Genomic DNA, 25,374 nt, shown 5'->3' with positions numbered 1-25,374 from the left:
AGCGGCGTAGCGTGGGTTATCAGCACCCGGGGCAAGGCAAGTAATTTGCGCCCCCTAACCCGGGGCAAGGCAAGTACAGTAATTTACTCTCCCAAGCAGCAGCAGCGAGGCTTCTCTTTCCCCCGCGCTCTCCTGGAGCTGCCTCTTTTCTTTCTTTTTTTCCCTTTCTCCAAGGCTTTTCGCTTTCTCTCCTTAATTGATTCCTCCTCCACACCACGGCGTTTCCTGGCTGCTTCCCCCCCCCTTCCCCTCTCTCTCTTCCTCACTCTGCTTGACTTGCCCTGTCCTGCCTGAGGGCGCCCTGAGGAGACTCCGCTCTCCTTTTTGACCAGGCGAGGTGGAAAAAAGGGGGGAAAGTCTCTTCCCGCCCCCTCGCCAGACTCCCTGCTCAGCTCGGCTCACTACCATAAAGCTCCTCTCCCTCCGCTTCGCCAAGCTGTCAAAGCCCGGCAGCAGCGGCAACGGCAGCAGCAGGCGCAGCCAGACCCCCGCCAGCCAGCCAGCCCGCCCGCCCACCCACCCGGCTTCCTCTCCTTTTTTTGCCCGCGGCAGAAGGCTTCGCTCTCCCCCTTCCGCGACCTCCTCGCCAAGCCAAGCGAGCGCGGGCTCCCTAACCCGTGGATTTTAGTAGGGGCAGAGAGCTGCTAGTGAAAGCGCGCCCCCCGCCCATGTTGCGCCCGGTGCGGCCGGCCCCCCTGGCACCCCCCACGCTACGCCACTGGCCCAGACTCCGTGCTATTCATCACCTTTGTCTTAAATGAAATAACCAGACAGGACAACAACTTTTATTGATTACAGATGTAAGAAGTTTGGTATAGACATTGGATACAATGGTTGGCTTCCAGCCTGCCTGCTGGAGGCATTCCTTTAGGTTCAAGCTGTCAGTGAGGGAATCCTAGGACATACATCAAATAGGAACACCCCCATGGGATCCTCATCTTGATCCCGCCTGGGGGTCTGGACAGTAGCAACTCCTCCTGGATCCCTTTAACTGGATACCCTGTCCTTAAGAGGGGCAGGCATGAGACCCGTTCCAAGTGGTGCAGGGGTGCAACTCAAGGCATCCATCACACGCATGCAAGAATTTACAGCTAGCTCACTGGTTGTATTCCCAACCAATCCTTTTGAAGAGCTCTTGTCTTTGGGAGAATTTAAACATTTTGGTGCCCTCTTGCTCTCTATCTATGTTGGGGCCAACTAAGCCACATTTTAGAACTGATTATGTCCCACCTAGTGCAGGGGTTATTGGAAGAGGAGGAGGAGGAGGAAGAGGAGGAGGAGGAGGAGGAAGAGTTTGGATTTGATATCCTGCTTTATCACTACCCAAAGGAGTCTCAAAGTGGCTAACATTCTCCTTTTCCTTCCTCCCCCACAACAGACACTCTGTGAGGTGAGTGAGGCTGAGAGACTTCAGAGAAGTGTGACTAGCCCAAGGTCACCCAGCAGCTGCATGTGGAGGAGCAGGGAAGCGAACCCGGTTCACCATATTATGAGTCTACTGCTCTTAACCACTACACCACACTGGCTCCTGAAAGCTGTCTTATGGAACTTCACTAGAGTTGTGCATCAGTTGTGTTCCCCGGATTATGAGGTATATTCGGTATAATTCAGGAAAGATTCTCACATATCTGAGTTGAATCTTGCTATTAACAGTGGGTCTCAAGAAAGCAGTCCATGAACTGGCCGATCCTATGAATCAATCCCTGGCCTTGCCTCTCCAAATATCATCTCCCTCATCAAGAAATGAATCCAAGCTGACTGGAACATGGCCAGAGTTTGAGAGAGAAAGGGTTGAAGCAGAAAACTATCTGTTTGAGTGTCCTTTGTTTCTGAGCGCCTGAGCACCCAAGGAAAATGCATAGTTGCTGTGGAGATCTTTTCCATTGTATCCTTCAGTGCAGGTTTAATGGGTTACATCTTTCCCCCAAACACTACCTTATTTAAGCCCAAAATGAATAACAGGGAACAATTAGTTGGGAGAAAAAACAATATGAGTTCATATAATGGTATGCAACGGTTGTTTTGCAGTAGTGAAGTGCTCCTGTATGCTGTGTCACAATATTTTTTCAAGGCCCTGTTACCAACAGCCGCCATGTGTGCTATATTCCACACACAGCACCGGCACCAGGACAAGGCATTTGGGAGGCTTGGGTGCTATGTTGGTTGTAAATAAATTATTTGCATATTTCTTAGAAAAAACAATGTGCACAGCTGACTATTGCCATGAAAATTGTTCTTCCAAATTATAATAAAAATGACCTCTAAATGGCACACCCCTTTGGCATCTGCCATCATCAGGTAAAATAGAAGGTGTGAATCAAACCTTTAAAAAAACAGTTATCTAAATTAGTGTTGGAAACTAAAATGCCCTGGATTAGATGTTTGCCTTTAGCGCTATCAAGGATTGCACCTGCCTTCTCCACAGTGAATGGTAATCACACTGCTTGCCTCTCAAGGCAGGGGGAGAAATATATCAGAGATCTGGGAGAATCGAGTCAGTGTGTAGACCAGGGATCAGCAAACTTTTTCAGCAGGGGGCCGGTTCACTGCCCCTCAGACCTTGTGGGGGGGCGGACTATATTTTTTTGGGGGGGATGAATGAATTCCTATGCCCCACAAATAACCCAGAGGTGCATTTTAAATAAAAGCACACATTCTACTCGTAGAAAAACACGCTGATTCCCGAACTGTCTGCAGGCCAGATTTAGAAGGCGATTGGGCTGGATCCAGCCCCCGGGCCTTAGTTTGTCTACCCATGGTGTAGAGTTCCTAAATGTGAATGAAGATGAAACAGGAAACTATTCTGCCTTAAGTGTTCCCAGAGTGGATCGATGGTGTCATTGGCTATCCCATTCACCCTGGCATTTGAACATGAGGAAACAAAAAGAAGGGGGAAACGAAGTGTTCTGGCTAATTCTTTTGATGATGGACTCTATATAGATTCCATGGGGGTTCCTAGGGAGGACCCTGATGAATTTAAAGCCCAAAATTAGACAGCAGCAAGGTGGGAATTTTTCTTGTTTTGGTGGGTCACAATCAACAATAATGTAGTCTGGATCAATTATATATTATAATCAATAGAGGTTTCTGAATTATACCAGAGATGCAATGAAAGGCAATGGCTGACCAATTGGATGCTACAAGGAGGATGGCCTGGGAAAATAGGGTGGCCTTAGATATGGTATTGGCAGAAAAAGGAGGGGTATGTGTAATGTTAGGTGAAAGATGTTATACCTTTATTCCTAACAACACAGCACCCAATGGAACCATCACGAAAGCCTTACTATTTTAGCAGTGGAATTAGAAGAAAATTCAGGAATAGACACATCTCTAACTGGATGGTTAGAATCTTGTTTTCGGAAATGGTAAAAATTAGTAGTAGCAATAGTAGTATTTATTTATTCATACATACATACATACATACATACATACATACCCCACCCATCTGGCTGGGTATCCCCAGCAACTCTAGGCAGCTCCCAACAGAATAACAACAACAACAACAAACAACAAACATTAAAACTTCCGTAAAGAGGGCTGCCTTCAAATGTCTTCTAAAAGTCAGAGAGTTGTTTCCTTCCTTGACATTTTATGGGAGGGTCTTGCAAACACTAACAGGGCGGGCTCCACCACCGAGAAGGCCCTCTGCCTGGTTCTCTGTAATCCCACTTCTCGCAATGAGGGAACCACCGGAAGGCCCTCGGAGCTGGACCTCAGTGTCGGGGCTAAACGATGGGGGAGGAGATGCTCCTTCAGATATACTGGACCAAGGCCGTTTAGGGCTTTCAAGGTCAGCACCAACACTCTGAATTGTGCTCGGAAATGTACTGGGAGCCAATGTAGGTCTTTCAGGATCAGTGTTCTGTGGTCTTGGTGGCCGCTCCCAGTCAGCAGTCTAGCTGCTGCATTCTTGAAAAAATACATTTCTCCATATGCATTTCTCTACATCTTTACATATAACTAGTCAGATTAAGCTGCTGGTTCATGCAAGAAGGGTTTTCTGAAGTGGTTAGAAACAGAAATATCTGGCAAACACTAACCATTTCTCTATTTTGTGGGGAAATGTAACACCCTGTATTGCACCTGCAACTGAAGTCTGCATTATTTTAACTTTTTCTCCCTCCCCTTAACTGGTGTACAAGGATACACCACTTGTTGTTGCTGCTGTTGCTGCTGCTCTTGTTGGTACACACCTGAGGTCCAAAATCCTAAAAATCAGGTCTCTGTTGGTGACACATGTACACTTGAGGAAAATGGTGCATGTGTGATTGAGGAACAGATTTGGAAAAACTATTGAGCTCCCTTCAGATTACCAGTTTGCAGGTGGGCTGCTTGCTTTCCTGTGACTCGCCATTCACAGTGCACCACTCAACGAGAAATATGTATGATTATTTTGCTCTTATAATTTTGTCTCACAGAGCAGAATGCTCTAGGGAGATAACTTCGGAACGAGTAATTATCTCAAACTGATGGCTTTCATCATCCATCTTGTCAAATCCCATGTCAGACCATGAGCACAGTCAGTATCAGAGTGTAAAAGAGTATATTAAATAAACCCTGTGATATTCAGAGCCCCAGTGAGAAATTGTGAATACACAGGATCTCATGGGTCAGATCTTTGGCACATCCCCTTTACAATATCATCATCATAAAACCTTTTATTGGCATCACATACAAACATCCATAGCATAGAATATAATCAAGAGCCATTAAACCTAATGCAATTTATGGTGGATGAGAGAGAAATTTGCCGTTGGTTAGGATGGCAGGAACATTTCTGCTGCTGCTCCTTCTCTTCCTGTGGCTCCAGATGCCTCCAACTGAGTGCAAGGAAGACTCTGAGAGATGCACCATGACGGATCCTTTCCAGCTTCCATTCCAGTATTATCAGAGAGGGGACCTATTCATTGGAGGAGTTCTTTATGCTTTTGGCTATGTATCTGAAGAAATAGATTTCCATGCCCACCCAAACACAAAGTTTACAGATGAACTTTTGTAAGGAAATGACTCTATCTGTTCTAGAATACACTTCTGTATGCTGCTATAGGCTACAACTACACCATACAAACCATGCCATGCTCAGAAAACATTTGACTTTTTTTTCCATGTATGAAGGTAAAAAATATGCTTCCACCTCTTTATATTCTGATAATAGCATCTTCTCTTATGTTGCTTTATTCCTCATCTGGAGGTTTCTGTCTTCTGCCTCTTCTGCTTTCTCCTCACCTGATCTCATGCTTGATCCTCTTCCTCCCTCTGTGTTTCCCTCCACACCAAGGATGGATGGTTTTACTTTGCAGCAAAGCTTGATCCTCACATTCACAATCAGCATCATTCAATCTGACAATCACAGATGTTGTGAGACAGGAATATCATATATTCTGGATAATATTCCCAACTGTACCATTTAAACAATATTGGGTAAAAATAACTGACATTTTGCAAACTTTTTTTTCCCAAAACAAAACATCTTACTGAAGCATGTGCGGAGTAGACCAACTAAAATCAATACCTCTAAGTTTGTCTAATCTATTAATCATAAGGGATAACACTTATATGTATGTGTGCTGCAGCATGTGAATGTTCTGCACATAATTAAATGCTTTTTAGATGCTATATTCCTAAAGCAGACTGAATACTGACCATATATTTCCATTATGAAGTGTTAGGAAGCACAATGCATATGAGGTTTTTGGCTTATTTTGTGTTATTTAATCTTTTGGAATTTCCTGGGGAAAGCCAGAAAATCAGCTATGTGCTTAAAAAGATAGAAGAGTTCAATACCTCTGACAAATTGTACAACACTTTTATTAGTTCAACACTGAAGAACTACCAGAATACCCTCTCCCTGGTGTTTGCTGTGAAAGAAATCAATGAAAACCCTAATATCGTACCGAATATGAGCTTTGGGTTCCACCTCTATGATAGCTTTGGAAATGCAAGGATGACTTTTCAGAACACCCTGAAACTTCTGTCCATCACAGAAAGGATTGTCCCCAACTTCAAATGTGACAAGAAAAGAAATATGATAGCTGTTATTGGAGCACTTGACTCTAACATCTCCCTTCATATGACTATGATCTTAAACCTCTACAAGATTCCACAGGTAATAATAATAATATTATAATAATAAATAAATAAATAAATAAATAAATAAATAAATAAATAAATATAAATAATATTTCTATGCCATCCATAGAAATGTTGATCCAGCCACTCTGTGTTGTTGTTGTTTAGTCATTTAGTCACATCCAACTCTTTGTGACCCCACAGACCAGAGCACACCAGGTCTTCCACTGCCTCCCGCAGTTTGGTCAAACTCATGCTGGTAGCTTCGAGAACACTGCCCCACCATCTCGTCCTCTGTCGTCCCCTTCTCCTTGTGCCCTCAATCTTTCCCAAGATCAGGGAGTCTTCTCTTCTCATGAGGTGGCCAAAGTATTGGAGCCTCAAAGTATTGGAGCCTGGGTAGAATTGACCAAGTAATAAAACCACAGTAAAGCCCAATAAAGGGCTGCCTTTAGATGTCTTCTAAAAGTCAGATAGTTGTTTATTTCATTGACATCTGAAGGGAAGGCGTTCCACAGGGCGAGCGCCACTACCAAGAAGGCCCTCTGCCTGGTTCCCTGTAACCTCACTTCTCGCAGTGAAGGAACCAACAGAAGATCCTTGGAGGAGGACCTCAGTGTCCGGGCAGGACAACAGGGATGGAGACGCTCCTTCAGGTCTACTGGGCCTTTGAGGCCATTTAGGGCTTTCAAGGTCAGCACCAACACTTTGAATGTTATATGGTCTCAGTGGCCACTCCCAGTCACCAGTCTGGCTGCCGCATTCTGGATTAGTTGCAGTTTCCAGGTCACCTTTCAAGGCAGCCCCAGGTAGAGCGCATGGCAGTAGTTCAAGTGGGAGATAGTGAGTAAATGAGCTGTGAATCTTTTCTGCCTCTGGAACAATAGTTATCTTCCGGTTCTCCATACTCCTTTGATGTGGGTTCATCTTTCTGAAAAAGGAACTGAAAAAGAAAAAAATCTAACTGATACAAAAGTGTCTGGCTTTACTCATTTTTTGGTAAAAAAAAACATACCTGGAAAATAAAGAGTTCACTCACTGATATTCAGTCGTGGTTGGAAGAGCTTTGGTGCTCACCCGACTTCCTGTCACAGGTGTCACTGCAGCTCGTCTGGAAGGAGGGAGGGAAAGGGAGAGAGAGGGAGGTTGGTGCAATGCAAATGCACCAGTAGGAATCCTCCTTCCAGGAAGCTGCACACCAGGGATGTCCCTTGTCCATGTGTTGCCCACTAGCCCCAGCCTCTATAAGTCAATGGTCAAGGATGATCACTTGGAGTCCAGGATGTTCTGAAGGGCCATAAATTCCTCACTCAGGAAGTGAAGCATGATTTCCAAGTAAAAAGCAGTTTCTGGACAGACAATCCATTCACACTTTCATTGAGCTTTACTTCCTTCCTTCCAAAGTAGCAGAACTTGTAGGAAATGTCCAGAGCTTCCACTAGTTTAGTGGTGTATTTCACCAAAAAGTATAGAAAGCGTGAAGGCTTTATTTTGTTACCTTCCCAAGTGGTTGCAATCCAGGTAAACAAAATACTCTATGGGGAGGGGGGGGTGCAAAAAAATCAACCAATGAAGAAGAAGAAGAAAAGAATATGAATATTCCTCAAATGTCTGATGTCTTCCATGAAATGAGTTGACATTATCTAGTACCTTACTGCAAAACTGAAGTAGTGATTCTGGGAAGAAAATGACAATATTGTTGGCATTAGCGAACAAAAGATTTGAGGATTTCATCCTCATAGATCTAATATCACTTAAGAACTATTTCACTTTCTACATAAAGGTAAAGGTAAAGGTACCCCTGCCCGTACGGGCCAGTCGTGACCGACTCTGGGGTTGCGCGCCCATCTCGCTTAAGAGGCCAGGGGCCAGAGCTGTCCGGAGACACTTCCGGGTCACGTGGCCAGCGTGACGAAGCTGCTCTGGCGAGCCAGCACCAGCGCAGCACACGGAAACGCTGTTTACCTTCCCCCTATAAAGCGGTACCTATTTATCTACTTGCACTTAAGGGTGCTTTCGAACTGCTAGGTGGGCACTTTCTACATACTTCATTGTAAATGATAAACCTGACCATGATGTTGTCATTGATGAGTAAAGTTCCTTCTAAATCAAGGAACTTGTGCTTATATTCATTCATATTCCTCCGATATACAAAACTAAAGAATATATTTTTACCTTCAATAAATTCTCATGGGTTCCACTTCAGGCAGCTATGTGGGATGAATCCTAACCATTTGCTATAACTCTCCCATTTTTGTGAGATTGATTTCTTCCTTAGATTGCTTATTGTGTATTGGCTCCAGTGAGGAGGACCGAGTTGCAGCTCCAAACCTTCTTCCGGACGGTGCCCAATGAGAAATATCAATATGCAGGGATTGTCAAGCTGCTTCTTCATTTCCAATGGACATGGGTCGGACTTGTTGCTTCAGATGATGAAAACGGAGAGATGTTTATGGAAATCATGGAGCCAATGCTTTCCCAGCATGGAGTCTGCACAGCCTTCAAGGAAAAACTACCAGCCTTATCTCAAGGGACAGATCATTTCAGTTCATTGGAACTCATTCGGGCTAAGTCCTCCATCTTGATGGACCCAGAAGTCAATATATTAGTTCTGTGTTCAGAAACTCAGACCATCACAGCTGTGAAGTGGTTGAAATATTTCTTTTCATTATATGAAGCTATTGCAGAGAATTCTGCAGGAACCGTGTGGATTTTGACAGCCCAATGGGCCTTCTCATCAGAAACAATGCAACGGTATAATGATATTCAACTCTTTGATGGTGCCCTGTCTTTTGCAATCCACACAGAAAAAGTCCAGGGATTTAAAGAATTCCTTCAGATCCTAAACCCCAACTCTCCAAACGGAGATGGGTTCCTCCAGACTTTTTGGGAAAAGGCATTCAACTGCATATTTTCTGTTTCCAATGAGCCCAACGAAAGAAGAGACACATGCACTGGCAAAGAGAGTCTGGAGAGCCTTCCTGGGCATATTTTTGAAATGACCATGACTGGTCAAAGTTACAGCACCTATAATGCAGTTTATGCCATTGCATATACTTTGCACAAGATTCTCTCATCCAGACCAAAACACAAAAGGATGGCAGGCAGAGGTGGACTCCATCCTTCCAAACTGCAACCTTGGCAGGTAAGATTTCATATTTGAAATAAATCTTTGCTTGGGGCTGATCTAATGGGTGATGGCACACAGTCCATAGAACGAACATACAATAAATACCTCTTACAGCATTTACCTTTCCCTCAAAAAAAAATATTCTTTTCAGTGCTTCCCTGTTTTCCCTTGCCTTCAAGTTGGAGCCAGAATCGATATACAGTGGTACCTCAGGTTAAGAACTTAATTCGTTCTGGAGGTCCGTCCTTAACCTGAAACTGTTCTTAACCTGAAGCACGACTTTAGCTAATGGGGCTTCCTGCTACTGCTGCGATGCCGGAGCATGATATCTGTTCTCATCCTGAAGCAAAGTTCTTAACCCGAGGTACTATTTCTGGGATAGCGGAGTCTGTAACCTGAAGTGTCTGTAACCTGAAGCGTCTGTAACCCAAGGTACCACTGTATCACCTATATTTCACCTTCAAGTTGCAGAGGTGGAAGTATCTCCTCCTGCACTTCCTCAGACAGAAATGTCACCTCTTTGTAGAACTCAACAATGTTGTGAAAGGAGCTGCATGTTCCGCTGTCCTATGTGTTTGTGATGCTGGTATGTCAGGAGTGGTGAAGAAGGAAGCATGTTAAATTGGGCTACATGTTATGTTAATATCAGAAAGATGGTTTGTCTTTATCCTGGAAGAACCTCTAGAACTTTCCTCTGGCAGCATTTAGGTTTGTTTCTACCCATGACTGCTAAATTATTAAGTCCAACAACAACAACGATCTTCTAGAGCCAGCAGTTGTTTCTGCACCAAAGAGGAATTTATATGCTATTTTCAAATGTCTGGTCAATTTTTTAGCACGCTCCTAGAATGTTCCTTATTTACAGGGGGCCCGCAAGTTTCGCAAGTGGGATTTACATGTGGGATTGCAACCTCATGTTTGTGGGGGGAAGTAAATAAAGAATGGAAAGCAGGGAAAACTCACCATTACCTGCTCTCTATTTATTTCCCCCCTTCCTCCTGCCCTCCCAGAAGATCTCCCTTTCTTACCAGGCTCTCAGAAGGTCCAGGGAGGGCCCTGGGTGTGCAGCCCTCTCCCTTGGTTGCTGGGCTCTGGGAAGGAGGCGTGAGGGCGCTTCCCTCTCAAGGCCAGGTGAGCAAAGCAGTGCACTCCATTCCAGCCTCGGGGAAGGAGACACAAGACCAAAGGGGGCCTCCAACGGGCCAGGAAAGAAGGGGCCCCCTTGTTTATCAGGCTGTGGGGAGGTCCTGACAGGGCTCTGGGAGCATCCCTGGGTCCTCCTGCAAGCTTCCCAGAGCATAGGAAGCATCTTTCTGCCTTGTGGAGGGCAGTTCCAGGGGTTCCTGACTTTGCACGATTCTACCTTTGACTATGCAAAAGCCTTTGACTGTGTTGACCACAGCAAACTATGGCAAGTTCTTAAAGAAATGGGAGTGCCTGATCACCTCATCTGTCTCCTGAGAAATCTCTATGTGGGACAAGAAGCTACAGTTAGAACTGGATATGGAACAACTGATTGGTTCAAAATTGGGAAAGGAGTACGACAAGGCTGTATATTGTCCCCCTGCTTATTTAACTTATATGCAGAATTCATCATGCGAAAGGCTGGGCTGGATGAATCCCAAGCCGGAATTAAGATCGCCGGAAGAAATATCAACAACCTCAGATATGCAGATGACACAACCTTGATGGCAGAAAGTGAGGAGGAATTAAAGAACCTTTTAATGAGGGTGAAAGAGGAGAGCGCAAAATATGGTCTGAAGCTCAATATCAAAAAAACGAAGATCATGGCCACTGGTCCCATCACCTCCTGGCAAATAGAAGGGGAAGAAATGGAGGCAGTGAGAGATTTTATTTTCTTGGGCTCCATGATCACTGCAGATGGTGACAGCAGTCACGAAATTAAAAGACGCCTGCTCCTTGGGAGAAAGGCGATGGCAAATCTAGACAACATCTTAAAAAGTAGAGACATCACCTTACCAACAAAGGTCCGTATAGTTAAAGCCATGGTTTTCCCAGTAGTGATGTATGGAAGTGAGAGCTGGACCATAAAGAAGGCTGATCGCCGAAGAATTGATGCTTTTGAATTATGGTGCTGGAGGAGACTCTTGAGAGTCCCATGGACTGCAAGAAGATCAAACACATCCATTCTTAAGGAAATCAGACCTGAGTGCTCACTGGAAGGACAGATCGTGAAGTTGAGGCTCCAATACTTTGGCCACCTCATGAGAAGAGAAGACTCCCTGGAAAAGACCCTGATGTTGGGAAAGATGGAGGGCACTAGGAGAAGGGGACGACAGAGGATGAGATGGTTGGATAGTGTTCTCGAAGCTACAAACATGAGCCTGACCAAACTGCGGGAGGCAGTGGAAGACAGGAGTGCCTGGCGTGCTCTGGTCCATGGGGTCACGAAGAGTCGGACACGACTAAACGACTAAACAACAACAACAACACCTTTGCTCATGGACCCCCAGAGCTGAACCCTCAAATACTAACGTGTCAGACCAACTGTACTTCCGAGAAATCCATATGTGCTCCAATGTTGGACCACACAATTTTTGACTCCTTTCCAATGTGTAACATATATGGATTGATACTTTTTCCTTTCTGAAACCAATAAAGCTTTTCCCTTCTTTACTTTTTGAACTTTTCCTTGTTTTATTCTGTCTAGCTTCCCTCTTTCCTGAGGAGTATCTCCTTCAACAACAGTGCTGGGGACTTTGTGTCTTTTGATGAGAATGGGGAATTGGCAGCTGGATTTGACGTTATTAACTGGGTTACTTTCCCCAACCAAACCTTCTTGCGAGTGAAAGTAGGAAAGGTAGAACCACAGGAATCCGACGATGTGGACTTCAGCATGGATGAAGAAGCCATCACATGGCACAAAGCATTCAATCAGGTGGGGATGGACTCTTGGTTCTTTTTTTAAGGGAACAGTTTTATTAATATGCAGAATACAAATACAAGAATAAGGTCTGATATAAATAAAATTCTTATAGCAGGTTAATGCATGAAGGGGTTGCGACAATAGAGTAAGCTCTCTTTCCAGGCTTACGTCACCTTAATGTAGGAGTAAAGCCAGAACTCCTTTCTGGAATAACATGAATCTGCCAAGTGATCTCGTCTCTTTGGTTCAAACTGTGTTCTTTACCATGCAAAGGGAGCTTCCTCTTCTCTCTTTCTGGCTAGGTGCTGCCCCTTGGTTTGTGTAATGATTGGTGCCAGCCAGGCTACAGCCGGAAAAAGAAGGAGGGGCGGCCATTTTGTTGCTATGACTGTGCTTCATGTCCAGATGGGATGATTTCAAATCAAACAGGTAGGAGACATCAGCTGCTCTTTTATAAAATGCTTCCTAGTCTATTTCAACAGTTTCCCCATTTTAACAGTTCAGTGCTCCTAAACAGAACAGCAGTTGCTCTCAGATCTGAAAGAAAGAAGACTGACACAGAGAGTTCGGCAAACTAGAGCCACAACTTTAACATTGACAAAGTAGATTTGTGGAAATAGGTCTGGATCATGTCCAGTGTTCTCTGCCTGCTCCCCACCTGCCACAGCTTGCAGAGTCAGTGAAGACTTGCCTAACCCTCCATCCTCATAGTTTTAGGGCTGAGAGCCAGAAACACAAAATCAAATTTTGCAGCTCCAAGATATCATAGTGGGCTTCTCACTTTTCAACAGAGATGACTCTTTGCTCTTTCAATGGCACCATATTAACAGTAGTCAATACGTTGCTTCCTAAATTCCTGGTGATTTGATTGATACCACCTATATATAATTTATGAAGAAAAAATACCTGTTGCATTTTACTGGTTTCCACTTATCTCTGATACTTTTTTCCAACTAATTAATGACTCAGAATTCTGTTTTGGGAGCAAAAGAAATATTTCTTTCAAAGGAAAATTGAAAGGCCATTGGAAATGGAGGAATCCATTTCATTACAAAGAAAAAAAGAAGCCAGAAGAAAAAGGTTGCCTAATTTGTGGGAACGCATACATCATTAATCTGATTTATTTATTTATTAGATTCGGATTATTGTTTCAAATGCCAAGAAGGTCAATTTTCAAACCACAACAGAGATCAATGTATTCCCAAGAGCCAACAATTTCTTTCCTTCGCTGAGCCTTTGGGATTCACATTAGCTGCCTTGGCTCTGCTCTTTGCTCTGGTCACAGCCTTGGTCCTTGGCGTCTTCTCTAAGAACGGGGACACTCCCATTGTCAAAGCCAACAACCGGGACCTCACCTACACTCTGCTCCTTGCCCTCTTGCTCTGCTTCCTCTGCTCTTTGCTCTTCATTGGCCAGCCTCACCCAGTGAGCTGCTCTTTACGACAAACGGCCTTTGGCATCATCTTCTCCATTGCGGTGTCTTGTGTCTTGGCCAAAACCATCACGGTGGTTCTGGCCTTCATGGCCACCAAACCAGGATGCAGGATGAGGAAATGGGTGGGGAAATCTCTGGCCAACTCTGTTCTTCTGGGTTGCTGCTCACTTCAAGCCAGTATTTGTGCTGTTTGGCTCTGTATGGCTCCTCCCTTCCCAGATGTAGACATGAACTCTCTGGCGGAGGAAATCATCCTGGAATGCAACGAAGGCTCTGCCCCCATGTTTTATTGTGTCCTGGGGTACCTGGGATTCCTGGCCATGGTCAGCTTCACGGTGGCTTTCCTGGCCAGGAAGTTGCCCAACAGTTTCAACGAAGCCAAGTTCATCACTTTCAGCATGTTGGTGTTCTGCAGTGTTTGGCTGTCCTTTGTTCCCTCTTATCTGAGCACCAAAGGAAAGCAGATGGTGGCTGTGGAGATCTTCTGCATCTTGGCCTCCAGTGCAGGCCTGCTTGCTTGCATCTTCTTCCCCAAATTGTACATTATCATTCTGAGGCCCGACTTGAACAGCAAAGACCACTTGATTCTGAGGAGCAAATAAGAGTCAACTTGCGTTGATCCCTTTAATTCTTGCATTATTAGAAAATGTAGACATTTATTGGAATAAAACTAGCCAAGGAAATCCCTTGTGTGTCCCAGTTCTTTTCATTTTCCTACTCCGTGTTTTAACCCCTCTCTTGTCACTGTTGTCTATGCTTAAAGTGTTTCCCACATAAATCTAAGTTTAAACACAGTAATACCTACGAACATTGGGAGAACTTGCTGGATCCGGTCCATGGAGCATCTGGTCCAGAAGCCTCTTCTCACAGGGGCCAACCAGATATCACTAATATCATTATTTATTCAATTTATATACCACCTTTCAATTATTATTACCATTACAGGGGTACCTCTGGTTGCGAATGGGATCTGTTCCGGAGCCCCATTCACAACCTGAGCAGAACACATGCCGCATCTGCACGTCTGCACGTGCGAGTGTCGCGATTCACTGCTTCTGTGCATGCACGTGAAGTCATTTTGAGCATCTACGCATGCGCGAGTGGCGAAACCCAGAATTAACCCTTTCCAGTACTTCTGGGTTGCCGCAGGACACAACCTGAAAACACTTAACCTGAAGCAAACGCAACACCAGGTATGAATATATTATTAACATTAGTATTGTACCCTGCCCATCTGATTGTGTTGTCCCAGCCCTCTTGGTGGCGTCCAACATATATAAAAACCTTACACACTAAAGGGCTTCCCGATACAGCGCTGCCTTCAGATGTCTTCTAAAGGTTATATCGTTATAAATCTCCTTGACATCTGATGGGAGGGCATTCCACAGGGCGGGCTGCGCTACTGAGAAGGCCCTCTGCCTTGTTCTCTGTAACCTCACTTCTCACAGTGAGAGAACCACCAGAAGAACATCAGATCTGGACCTCGGTGTCCAGGCTGAACAATGGGGGCTCCTTCAGGTATACGTCCATAGATCTCAGGGTTCTTCACCACATTCCCAAAATGTAAGCTTATCCAAGCATAACCTCAGCTTCATTTAGGAAAACATAGCTTCTTGCTTTAAACTCAACTCTGTGTCTTTCCCTTTTTGTGAGAACTGATAATGTTGCTTTTTCATTCAAGGCTACAGCTACTAATAACAACCTCAGACAAAATGTGCTTTCATTCACGTAAAGATACAAGGCTGCAGTTGCGCTAGGCAGCCTCAGACATAAATGTTGATTTTCATGAGGCCATAGTGCTAGATAACTTTAGACGGTTTAGATTATTTGGCATCAACAAGTATAGAGATCAATTCACACTTATCTCCAGGTATTTTTGCTTGGCTTAGCAATTAATAGCATAGGGATACAGACCAAATTAGGGTAGATTAATTAGGAGGTCGTGATAGGCTGTACACCTTGTGGTACTCCAGCCAATGGGAAAACAATGGAGGGAACCTGTGCTTTGAGTTATAGGGAATATAAGTTTATGCTTTGTTAATTTTCGGTGTGCTACTTTGGGTCACACGCCCTTGCAAGAGCATTTTGTGATCAATGAACTCTTTGCTGCTTCACCAATTCTGTTCAGGTATTGTTTGTTTGTTTGTTTGTTTGTTTGTTTGTTTGTTTGTTTGTTTTTGTTTTGAGGGTTTCAAACCCACTTCTAACACTCTTCCAGATTTGCACTCAGCCTGTACTGGCTGTCCTCTTCTTGCTCTTTTTATCAGCCAGTAGGGGCAAGGGTCAAATACAAATGGAACACGAAACCCACCATTCCTCTGGGAGCCAGCTTTCTGTTCTTCATGGAGCTGGGAAGGTTCATAAGAACCCAGGTTAGGAACCCTTGCATAGGACCCAAACTGAGAAGAGCTCAAGAGAACTTCTAACACCTTGCCAACCTTTCATTTCCCAGTAGAGCCTTTCCCTTGGCTGCTTCCATCACCAGGGACATCTTACTGTCTGCAAGCCCAAGAATGTTTGACCACGCAAGAATGGAACTGCTCCAAGAATGCTCACATTGAACCCGAACCCCACACTGCTGGGTAACCGTGAAAGCCCAAGAAAGATCTGGTATATTATGTCCGCTTGCCCCATAAAGAGGTAATAATTAGAACTTAAACATTCTGTCGCTCACCTTCTAAATTGCATGATCTCACTGGCTTTTCCATTCTCATCTGCCACAACCACATGTCTCTTATGTTTCAAGTTGCACCCCTGCATTTAGGCCTTCATTGTCACCTGCTGGGTCCCTCACGTTGCTCTCCTACTTTTAGATGACAGAATACATTTCTCCATATGCATTTCTCTGCATCTTTACATATAATTAGTAGATTAAACTGTTGGTTCATGCAAGAAGGGTTTCCTGAACTGTTTAGAAACACAAATGTCTTGCAAACACTAACCATTTTTCTATTTTGTAATACCCTGTATTGCACCAGCAACTGGAGTCTGCATTATTTTAATTGTTTCCAACCTCCCCTTAACTGGTGTACAAGGATACACCACTTGTTGTTGTTGCTGTTGATGCTGCTAATTCTGCTGCTGCTGTTATAATAAGGCTCAAAATCCTAAAAATCAGGTCTCTGTTGGTGACACATGTACACTTGAGGAAAATGGTGCATGTGTGATTGAAGAAGAGATTTGGAAAAACTAGGGAGCTCCCTTCAGATTACCGGTTTGCAGGTGGGCTGCATGCTTTCCTGTTACTCTCCATTCCCAGTGCACGTCTCAATGAGAAATATGTATGATTATTTTGCTCTTATTATTTTGTCTCACAGAACACAATGCTCAAAGGAGATAACTGTGGAACCAGTAATTATCTCAAACTGCTGGATTTCATCATCCATCTTGCCAAATCCCATGTCAGACCATGAACACAGTCAGTATCAGAGTGTAAAAGTGTATATTAAATAAACCCTGTGATATTCAGAGCCCCAGTGAGAAATTGTGAATACACAGGATCTCATGGATCAGGTCTTTGGAACATTCCCTTTATCAAAGTAATCCAGAGTCATAAAATCTAATGCAATTTATGGTGGATGAGAGAGAAATCTGCCATTCTGCATAACTGTTGGTCAAGATGGCAGGAACATTTCTGCTGCTGATTCTTCTCTTCCTGTGGCTCCAGATGCCTCCAACTGAGTGCAAGGAAGACTCTGACAGATGCACCATGACGGATTCATTCCAGCTTCCATTCCAGTATTATCAGAGAGGGGACCTGTTCATTGGAGGAGTTCTTTATACTTTTAGCTATGTATCTGAAGAAATAGATTTCCATGACCATCCAAACACAAAATTTACAGATGATCTTTTGTAAGGAAATAACGCTATCCTTCATAGTGTACACTTCTATATCCTACTATAGGCTACAACTACACCATACAAACCATGGCATGCACAGAAAACATTTGACTTCTTTCCATGCATGGGGGTTAAAAATACATATTCTTTTCTTTAGATTGTGATCTTGGCATGTTCTTCTATGTTACTTTATTCCTGATCTGGAGGTTTCTGTCTTCTGTCTCTTCTGCTTTCTCCTCACCTGATCCCATGTTTCTCACCTGATCTCATGCTTGATCCTCTTCCTCCCTCTGTGTTTCCTTCCACACCAAGGATGGATGGTTTTACTTTGCAGCAAAGCCTGATCCCCACATTCACAATCACCATCATTTAATCTGACAGTCACAGATGCAGTGAGACAAGGATATAATAGATTTTGGGTTATATTCCCAGCTGTACCATTTAACAATATTGGGTAAAAATTACTGAAGTGTTGCAAACTTTTTTTCCAATACAAAGTATGTAACTGAGGTACCTGCAGAGTAGATCAACTAAAATTAATACCTATAAATTTGTCTAATCTATTAATCATCAGGGATAACTCTTATATGTGTGTGTTGCAGGATGTGAATGTTCTGCACAAAATTAAATCCTTTTTAGACATTATATTCGCATATCTGACTGAATATTGACCATGGATTTCCGTTATCAAGTGTTAGGAGGCACAAGGCATATGAGTTTTTTGTTAATTTTGTGTTATTTAATCTTTCGGAATTTGCTATAAAAAGCCAGAAAAAATGAATACCTCTGACACGTTTCCAACTCTTTTATTAGTTCAGCAATGAAGTATTACCAGAATATTCTCTCCCTGGTGTTTGCTGTGAATGAAATCAATGAGAATCCTAACATCGTTCCGAATATAAGCTTTGGGGTCCAACTCTATGATAGCTTCTTAAATACAAGGATGACTTATCAGAACACCCTGAAACTTCTGTCTGCCACAGAAAGGATTGTCCCCAACTTCAAATGTGACAAGAAAAGAAATATGATAGCTGTTATTGGAGCACTTGACTCTGACATCTCCCTTCACATGACTACAATCTTAGGCATCTACAAGATTCCACAGGTATGATGATGATGATGATGATGATGATGATGATGATATGCCATCCTTCTGACTGGGTTGACATTGGGTAACTTAGACCAATAAAAAAAAACCACAATAAAGCATCAAATGGGTTCCACCTGGTAAATGTAATATTTCATATTCTACATACTTGATTGTAAATGATAAACCTGACCAAGAGGTTGTCATTGGTGAGTACTGGATAAAGTGTTTTATGTTATAGCACCTTCCCAAGTGGTTGCAAACAAAATACTCTATGGGGAGGGGGATGCAAAATAATCAACCATTGAAGAGGAAAAGGAAGAATATGAATATTCCTCAAATGTCTGATGTCTTTCATGAAATTATTTGACATTACCTAGTACCATACTGCAAAACTGAAGTAGTTAATCAAAAGGGTGATTCTGGGAAGAAAATGACAATATTGTTGGCATTAGGGAACAAATGTTTTGAGCATTTCATCCTCATAGATCCAAATCACTTAAAAATATTTCACTTTCTACATACTTCATTATAAATGATAAACCTGACCAAGATGTTTTCATAGATGAGTAATGGATAAAGTGTTTTATGTTATAACACTTCTAAAACAAGGAACTTGTGCTTACATTTGTTCAAATTCCTCCAATATATAAAACTAAAGAATATATCTTTACATTCAATGTATTCTCATGGCTTCCACTTCAGGCAGCTATGTGGGATGCATCCTAACCGTTTGCTATTATAACTCTCCCATTTTTGTGAGATTGATTTCTTCCTTAGATTGCTTATTGTGTATTAGCTCCAGTGAGGAGGACCGAGTTGCAGCTCCAAACCTTCTTCCGGATGGTGCCCAATGAGAAATATCAATATGCAGGGATTGTCAAGCTACTTCTTCATTTCCAATGGACGTGGGTCGGACTTGTTGCATCAGATGATGAAAATGGAGATAAGTTTATGCAAATCTTAGAGCCAATGCTTTCCCAGCATGGAGTCTGCACAGCCTTCAAGGAAAAACTACCATCCTTATCTCAAGGTATAGATCATTTCAGTTCATTGGAACTCATTCGGGCTAAGTCCTCCATCTTGATAGACTCAGAAGTCAATATATTAGTTCTGTGTTCAGAAACTCAGACCATCACAGCTGTGAAGTGGCTGAAATATTTCTTTTCCTTATATGAAGATATTGCAGAGAATTCTGCAGGAACCGTGTGGATTTTGACAGCCCAATGGGCCTTCTCAGCAGAAACAATGCAAAGGTATTATGATATTCAAGTCTTTGATGGCGCCCTGTCTTTTGCAATTCACACAGAAATAGTTCAGGGATTTAAGGAATTCCTTCAGACCCTAAACCCCAACTCTCCAAACGGAGATGGGTTCCTCCAGACTTTTTGGGAAAAGGCATTCAACTGCTTATTTTCTGTTTCCAATGACCCCAATGAAAGCACAGACACATGCACTGGCAAAGAGAGTCTGGAGAGCCTTCCTGGGCACATTTTTGAAATGACCATGACTGGTCAAAGTTACAGCACCTATAATGCAGTTTATGCCATTGCATATACTTTGCACAAGGTTCTCTCATCCAGACCAAAATACAAAAGGATGGCAGGCAGAGGTGGACATCCTCCCAAACTGCAACCTTGGCAGGTAAGATTTCATATTCAGAATAAATCTTTGCTTGGGGCTAATATAATGGTTGAAGACACAGAGTCCACAGAATGCATACACATGGAAGAAAAATGCCTCTTACAGCTTTTACCTCTCCCACACATAACAAATGTTCTTTTCAGTGCTTCCCTGTTTTCCCTTGCCTTCAAGCTGGAGTCAGTGTCAATATATTCCCTGTACTTCCCCTTCAAGTTGCAGAGGTGGAAGTATCTCCTCCTGCACATCCTCACAGAGAAATGTCACCTCCTTGTGGAACTCAACAATGTTCTACTGCCCTATGTGTTTGTGATGCTGATATGTCAGGAGTGGTGAAGAAGGAGGCATGTTAAACTGGGCCTCATTATGTGTTAATATCTGAACGATGGTATGTTTTGATCCATGAAGAACCTCTTGAATACTCTCCCTGGGCACCATCACAGCATTTGACATTGCACAAATCACTGGTGTTTGTCTCTGAGCACACTATAATAGTATATATATATATATATATACCCACAGAAAAACCTCCAACATTAAAAACCTCCCTGTAATATGAGTACTTGATTTTTGGTAAATAATTTTTATTAATTTTCAATTAGAAACAACCCAATTAATAACAATCCAATCCAATCACAATATAAACATATATAACCAAATTACATTCCAAATTTAAAAATTTCAGGGGGGACATCCCATGTTCTGGATGCCTGGGGCAATCATCTCACACATTATTATTTTCTGCTTCTTCGCTGTTGTTATCCTATTTCCAAATTCAAATCTTTACCTCTCAAAGTCTCCAGTCATTGGTACATATCTCCTGTCATATTAAATTAAATCAGTATGTCCAATTCACCTGCCAGAATACAGTTTATTTCTTGCTGTTTTAAAGAGTTCTCAACGCTGCCTCCCTTCCAAATCTGGGCTGTTGTCCAAGTCTGCTTCATTTAAAGATTCATGACGTCATGAGCTGTTATCAAGCTGATTTGGAGAGATACAAAGGAGTAGGGTATACTTCACTTTTATATTCAGCAATCTTTTGGTGACTGATTGGCTTTTCCTGGAATCGACACCTACTCTCCCCCACCCGGGTCCTGGCGGGGCTGCCAGACACCAGCTTCACCTTCCTCTCACCTTTTATAACAATGATCTGTGCAAACAAATGCACTGTTTTTTGTGAAGTATTTCCCTGTAGTTCAAAGAGATGTCTCCCACTCCCTCAAAAGGAGATTTTTCCACTGCAACACAGCTATCGGCGCCATTTTCTGAGTTCCTTTGTCCAATTAAAACTTCAAATGAGGGCTGCGCAGCCACATAGCTAATTACAATTGGAAGTCCTCCTGTGTTCCATTTAATGTTAGTTCTTTGTTGGTGAGGTTCAGCATAGAAAAACAAGTGTAGATATATAAAAGAAGAAAAATAACCGCTCACCTCATATTAATGAAAACACAATGATAGGAATCCTTTTCTAAACCTTGATATTCAGCGACTGTTTCATTTAGCAGATCTTTTTTAACTCCTTCTTCCCAGAACACGCCTGTTTCTTGCCAAATTTTTCAAAAATTTTAAAAACAGGAATCCCCGGCTGCTGAGACTGATTTTGGAGAGTTGCCAGATTCATACCTTGGACATCACCCAGCGTGCCTGCCTCCACATCTTGTTGCGGAGCACAGATAACGGACAATCTGTGGGTGAGCAGGGTTAATTACCCTCATTTAACCTTGAATTACTAGCACGACTGGCTGTCCAATCTCTTGGCAGATCTCACCACCATATCTCACCGCCGAAGACTGGAAGGGTCATATGAGTACTTTAAAAAACTGAATAGATGCCAAGCATCATAATGCATATGAAAATGGTTCTGAAACTAGACTTGTTTTGTTATCCATGTGACAATGCACAAAGTCAAGCAACAGAAGGAGAACTATCAAGAATGAAGAATGCATTTGAAAATATTTAGGTTTGATTCTACCCGTGAGTGCCAGGTTATTCTGTCCACGAACAAAAACTATCTTCTAGAGCCAGCAGTTATTTCTGCACTAAAGAGGAACTTATATGCTATTTTCAAATGTTATTGCCTGGTCAATTTTTTAACAGGCTCCTGGACTGTTCCTTATTTACAGGAGGCCCACAATTTACACTCACTTTACATATGGGATTGCAACTTCATGTGCATAAAGAATGGAGTGCCGTGAAAACTCACCATTACCTGCTCTCTATTTCTTTCCCCCCTTCCCCCTGCCCTCCCAGAAGATCTCCCTTTCTTACCAGGCTCTCAGAAGGTCCAGGGAGGGCCCTGGGTGTGCAGCCCTCCCCCTTGCTTGCTGGGCTCTGGGAAGGAGGCATGAGGGCACTTCCCTCCCAAGGCCAGGTGAGCAAGGCAGTGCTTTCCATGCCAGCCTCAGGGAAGGAGACACAAGGCCACACGGTGCGACACATAGCCCAGAAAAGAAGGTGCCCCCTTGCTTGCCAGGCTGTGGGGAGGTCCTGACAGGGCTTTGGGAGCACCCCTGGGTCCTCCTACAACCTTCCCAGGTCCTAGGAAGTCCCTCTCCACCTTGTGAAGGGCAGTTCCAGGATTCCTGACTTTGCACGATTTTGCCTTTGCACATGAAACCCCAGAACTGAACCCTCAAATGCTTAAATATCAGGCTAAGTGGACTTTATAGAAATCCATATGTGCTCCAATGTTGGACCACACCATTTTTTACTCCTTTCCATTGTGTGACATATATGGATTGATACTTTTTCCTTTATAAAACCAATTAAGCTTCTCCCTATCGTTACTTTTAAACTTTGCCTTGTTTTCTTCTGCCTAGCTTCCCTCTTTCCTGAGGAGCATCTCCTTCAACAACAGTGCTGGGGACTTTGTGTCTTTTGATGAGAATGGGGAATTGGCAGCTGGATTTGATGTTCTGAACTGGGTTACTTTCCCCAACCAAACCTTCTTGCGAGTGAAAGTAGGAAAGGTAGAACCACAGAAATCCGACGATGTGGACTTCAGCATGGATGAAGAAGCCATCACATGGCACAAAGCATTCAATCAGGTGGGAGTGGACTCTTGGTTCTTTTTTTAAGGGAACAGTTTTATTAATATCAAGAATACAAATACAAGAATAAGGTCTGATATAAATAAAATTCTTATAGCAAGATAATGCATGAAGGGGTTGCTACAATAGAGTAAGCTCTCTTTCCAGGCTTACGTCACCTTAATGTAGGAGTAACGGTAAAGGGAGGTCAAGGGCTCCTGGGCAGTTAAGTTCAGTCAAAGGCGACTCTGGGTTGTAGTGCTCATCTCGCTTTTCAGGCTGAGGGAGCCATGTTTATCCACAGACAGCTTTACGGGTCATGTGGCCAGCAGGACTAAACCACTTCTGGTGCAACGGGACACCCTGATGGAAGCTAGAACGCACAGAAATGCCGTTTACCTGCCTGCTGCAGCAATAACTATTTATCGAATACAGTTTATTCACCCATACCCCACCTTTCTGGAATAACATAAATCTGCCAAGTAATTGTGTCTCTTTGGTTCAAACTGTGTTCTTTACCATGCAAAGGGGAGCTTCCTCTTCTCCTCTCTTTCTGGCTAGGTGTTGCCCCTTGGTTTGTGCAATGATCGGTGCCAGCCAGGCTACAGCCGGAAAAAGAAGGAGGGGCTGCCATTTTGTTGCTATGACTGTGCTTCATGTCCAGATGGGATGATTTCAAACCAAACAGGTAGGAGCCATCAGCTGCTCTATAATGAATGCTTCCTAGTCGTCCCCTTATATACAGTTGAAACAGAACAGCAGTTGCACTCAGATCTGGAAGAAAGAACACAGAGAGTTGGGCAAACGAGAGCCACATCTTTAACATTGATCAAGTAGATATGTGGAAATAGGTGTGGATGAGGTCCAGTGTTCTCTACCTGTTCCCCACCTGCCACAGCTTGTGGAATCAGTGAAGACTTGCCTAACCCTCCATCCCCATAGTTTTAGGGCTGAGCTGAGAGTCAGAAACACAAAATCAAATTCTGCTCCTCCAAATGGGCTTCTCACTTTTCTGCAGAGACAACTCTTTGCTCTTACAATGGCACCATATTAACAGTCGTCAATACTTTGCTTCCTAAATTCCTGGTGATTTGATTGATACCACCTATATGATTTATGAAGAAAAAATACCTGTTGCATTTTACTGGTTTCCACTTATCTCTGATACTTGTTTCCAAATAATTAATGGCTCAAAATTGTGTATGGGAGCAGAAGCCATATTTCTTTCAAAGGAAAATTTGAAAGGCCATTGGAGATGGAGGAATCCATTTCATTACAAAAAATGAATCATGCCTGAAGAAAAATGTTGCCTTCTTTATGGGAACTCATATATCATTCATTTGACTTTTTTTAGATTCGGATTATTGTTTCAAATGCCAAAAAGGTCAATTTCCAAACCACAACAGAGATCATTGCATTCCCAAGAGCCAACAATTTCTTTCCTTCGCTGAGCCTTTGGGAATCACATTAGCTGCCTTAGCTCTGCTCTTTGCTCTGGTCACAGCCTTGGTCCTTGGCGTCTTCTCTAAGAATGGAGACACTCCCATTGTCAAAGCCAACAACCGGGACCTCACCTACACTCTGCTCCTTGCCCTCTTGCTCTGCTTCCTCTGCTCCTTGCTTTTCATTGGCCAGCCTCACCCAGTGAGCTGCTCTTTACGACAAGCGGCCTTTGGCATCATCTTCTCCATTGCAGTGTCTTGTGTCTTGGCCAAAACCATCACGGTGGTTCTGGCCTTCATGGCCACCAAACCAGGATGCAGGGTGAGGAAATGGGTGGGGAAATCTCTGGCCAACTCTGTTCTTCTGGGTTGCTGCTCACTTCAAGCCAGTATTTGTGCTGTTTGGCTCTGTACGGCTCCTCCCTTCCCAGATGTGGACATGAACTCTCTGGCGGAGGAAATCATCCTGGAATGCAACGAAGGTTCTGCCCCCATGTTTTATTGTGTCTTGGGGTACCTGGGATTCCTGGCCAGTGTCAGCTTCACCATGGCTTTCCTGGCCAGGAAGTTGCCAGACAGTTTCAACGAAGCCAAGTTCATCACTTTCAGCATGTTGGTGTTCTGCAGCGTTTGGCTGTCCTTTGTTCCCTCTTATCTGAGCACCAAAGGAAAGCAGATGGTGGCTGTGGAGATCTTCTGCATCTTGGCCTCCAGTGCTGGCTTGCTCGCTTGCATCTTCTTCCCCAAAGTGTACATAATCCTTCTGAGGCCCGACTTGAACAGCAAAGACCACCTGATTCTGAGGAGCAAATAA

General features: G+C 43.4%; 2 protein-coding genes across 2 annotated transcripts; both read left to right on the top strand.

Annotated features, from left to right (window-relative positions):
• Positions 1-12,041: 12,041 nt before the first annotated feature.
• LOC114584724 (vomeronasal type-2 receptor 26-like) lies at positions 12,042-14,123 on the top strand. The gene is made up of 3 exons (XM_077919011.1): positions 12,042-12,098; positions 12,389-12,515; positions 13,222-14,123. Exons 1-3 carry the CDS (start codon positions 12,057-12,059, stop codon positions 14,121-14,123), a joined length of 1,071 nt encoding a protein of 356 aa, XP_077775137.1. The 5' UTR covers positions 12,042-12,056.
• An 8,795-nt stretch (positions 14,124-22,918) lies between these two features.
• On the top strand, positions 22,919-25,374 carry LOC144325515 (vomeronasal type-2 receptor 26-like). Its single transcript, XM_077919010.1, has 3 exons — positions 22,919-23,136; positions 23,680-23,806; positions 24,473-25,374. The coding sequence occupies exons 1-3, from the start codon at positions 23,095-23,097 to the stop codon at positions 25,372-25,374; spliced, it is 1,071 nt and encodes a 356-aa protein (XP_077775136.1). The 5' UTR covers positions 22,919-23,094.

The sequence above is a fragment of the Podarcis muralis genome, chromosome 14 (genome assembly GCF_964188315.1).
Source record: "Podarcis muralis chromosome 14, rPodMur119.hap1.1, whole genome shotgun sequence".
Taxonomy (NCBI): Eukaryota; Metazoa; Chordata; class Lepidosauria; order Squamata; family Lacertidae; genus Podarcis; species Podarcis muralis.
This window is presented reverse-complemented; position numbering and strand designations above follow the sequence as displayed.

Bases quoted from the DNA above. Each gene is read 5' to 3' on its own strand.
- LOC114584724 (XM_077919011.1), top strand. From the start codon at position 12,057: ATGGATGAAGAAGCCATCACATGGCACAAAGCATTCAATCAG. The intron at 12,099-12,388 runs GTGGGGATGGAC...CTTTCTGGCTAG, and splicing joins GGCACAAAGCATTCAATCAG to GTGCTGCCCCTTGGTTTGTG. The intron at 12,516-13,221 runs GTAGGAGACATC...TTTATTTATTAG, and splicing joins GATGATTTCAAATCAAACAG to ATTCGGATTATTGTTTCAAA.
- LOC144325515 (XM_077919010.1), top strand. From the start codon at position 23,095: ATGGATGAAGAAGCCATCACATGGCACAAAGCATTCAATCAG. The intron at 23,137-23,679 runs GTGGGAGTGGAC...CTTTCTGGCTAG, and splicing joins GGCACAAAGCATTCAATCAG to GTGTTGCCCCTTGGTTTGTG. The intron at 23,807-24,472 runs GTAGGAGCCATC...GACTTTTTTTAG, and splicing joins GATGATTTCAAACCAAACAG to ATTCGGATTATTGTTTCAAA.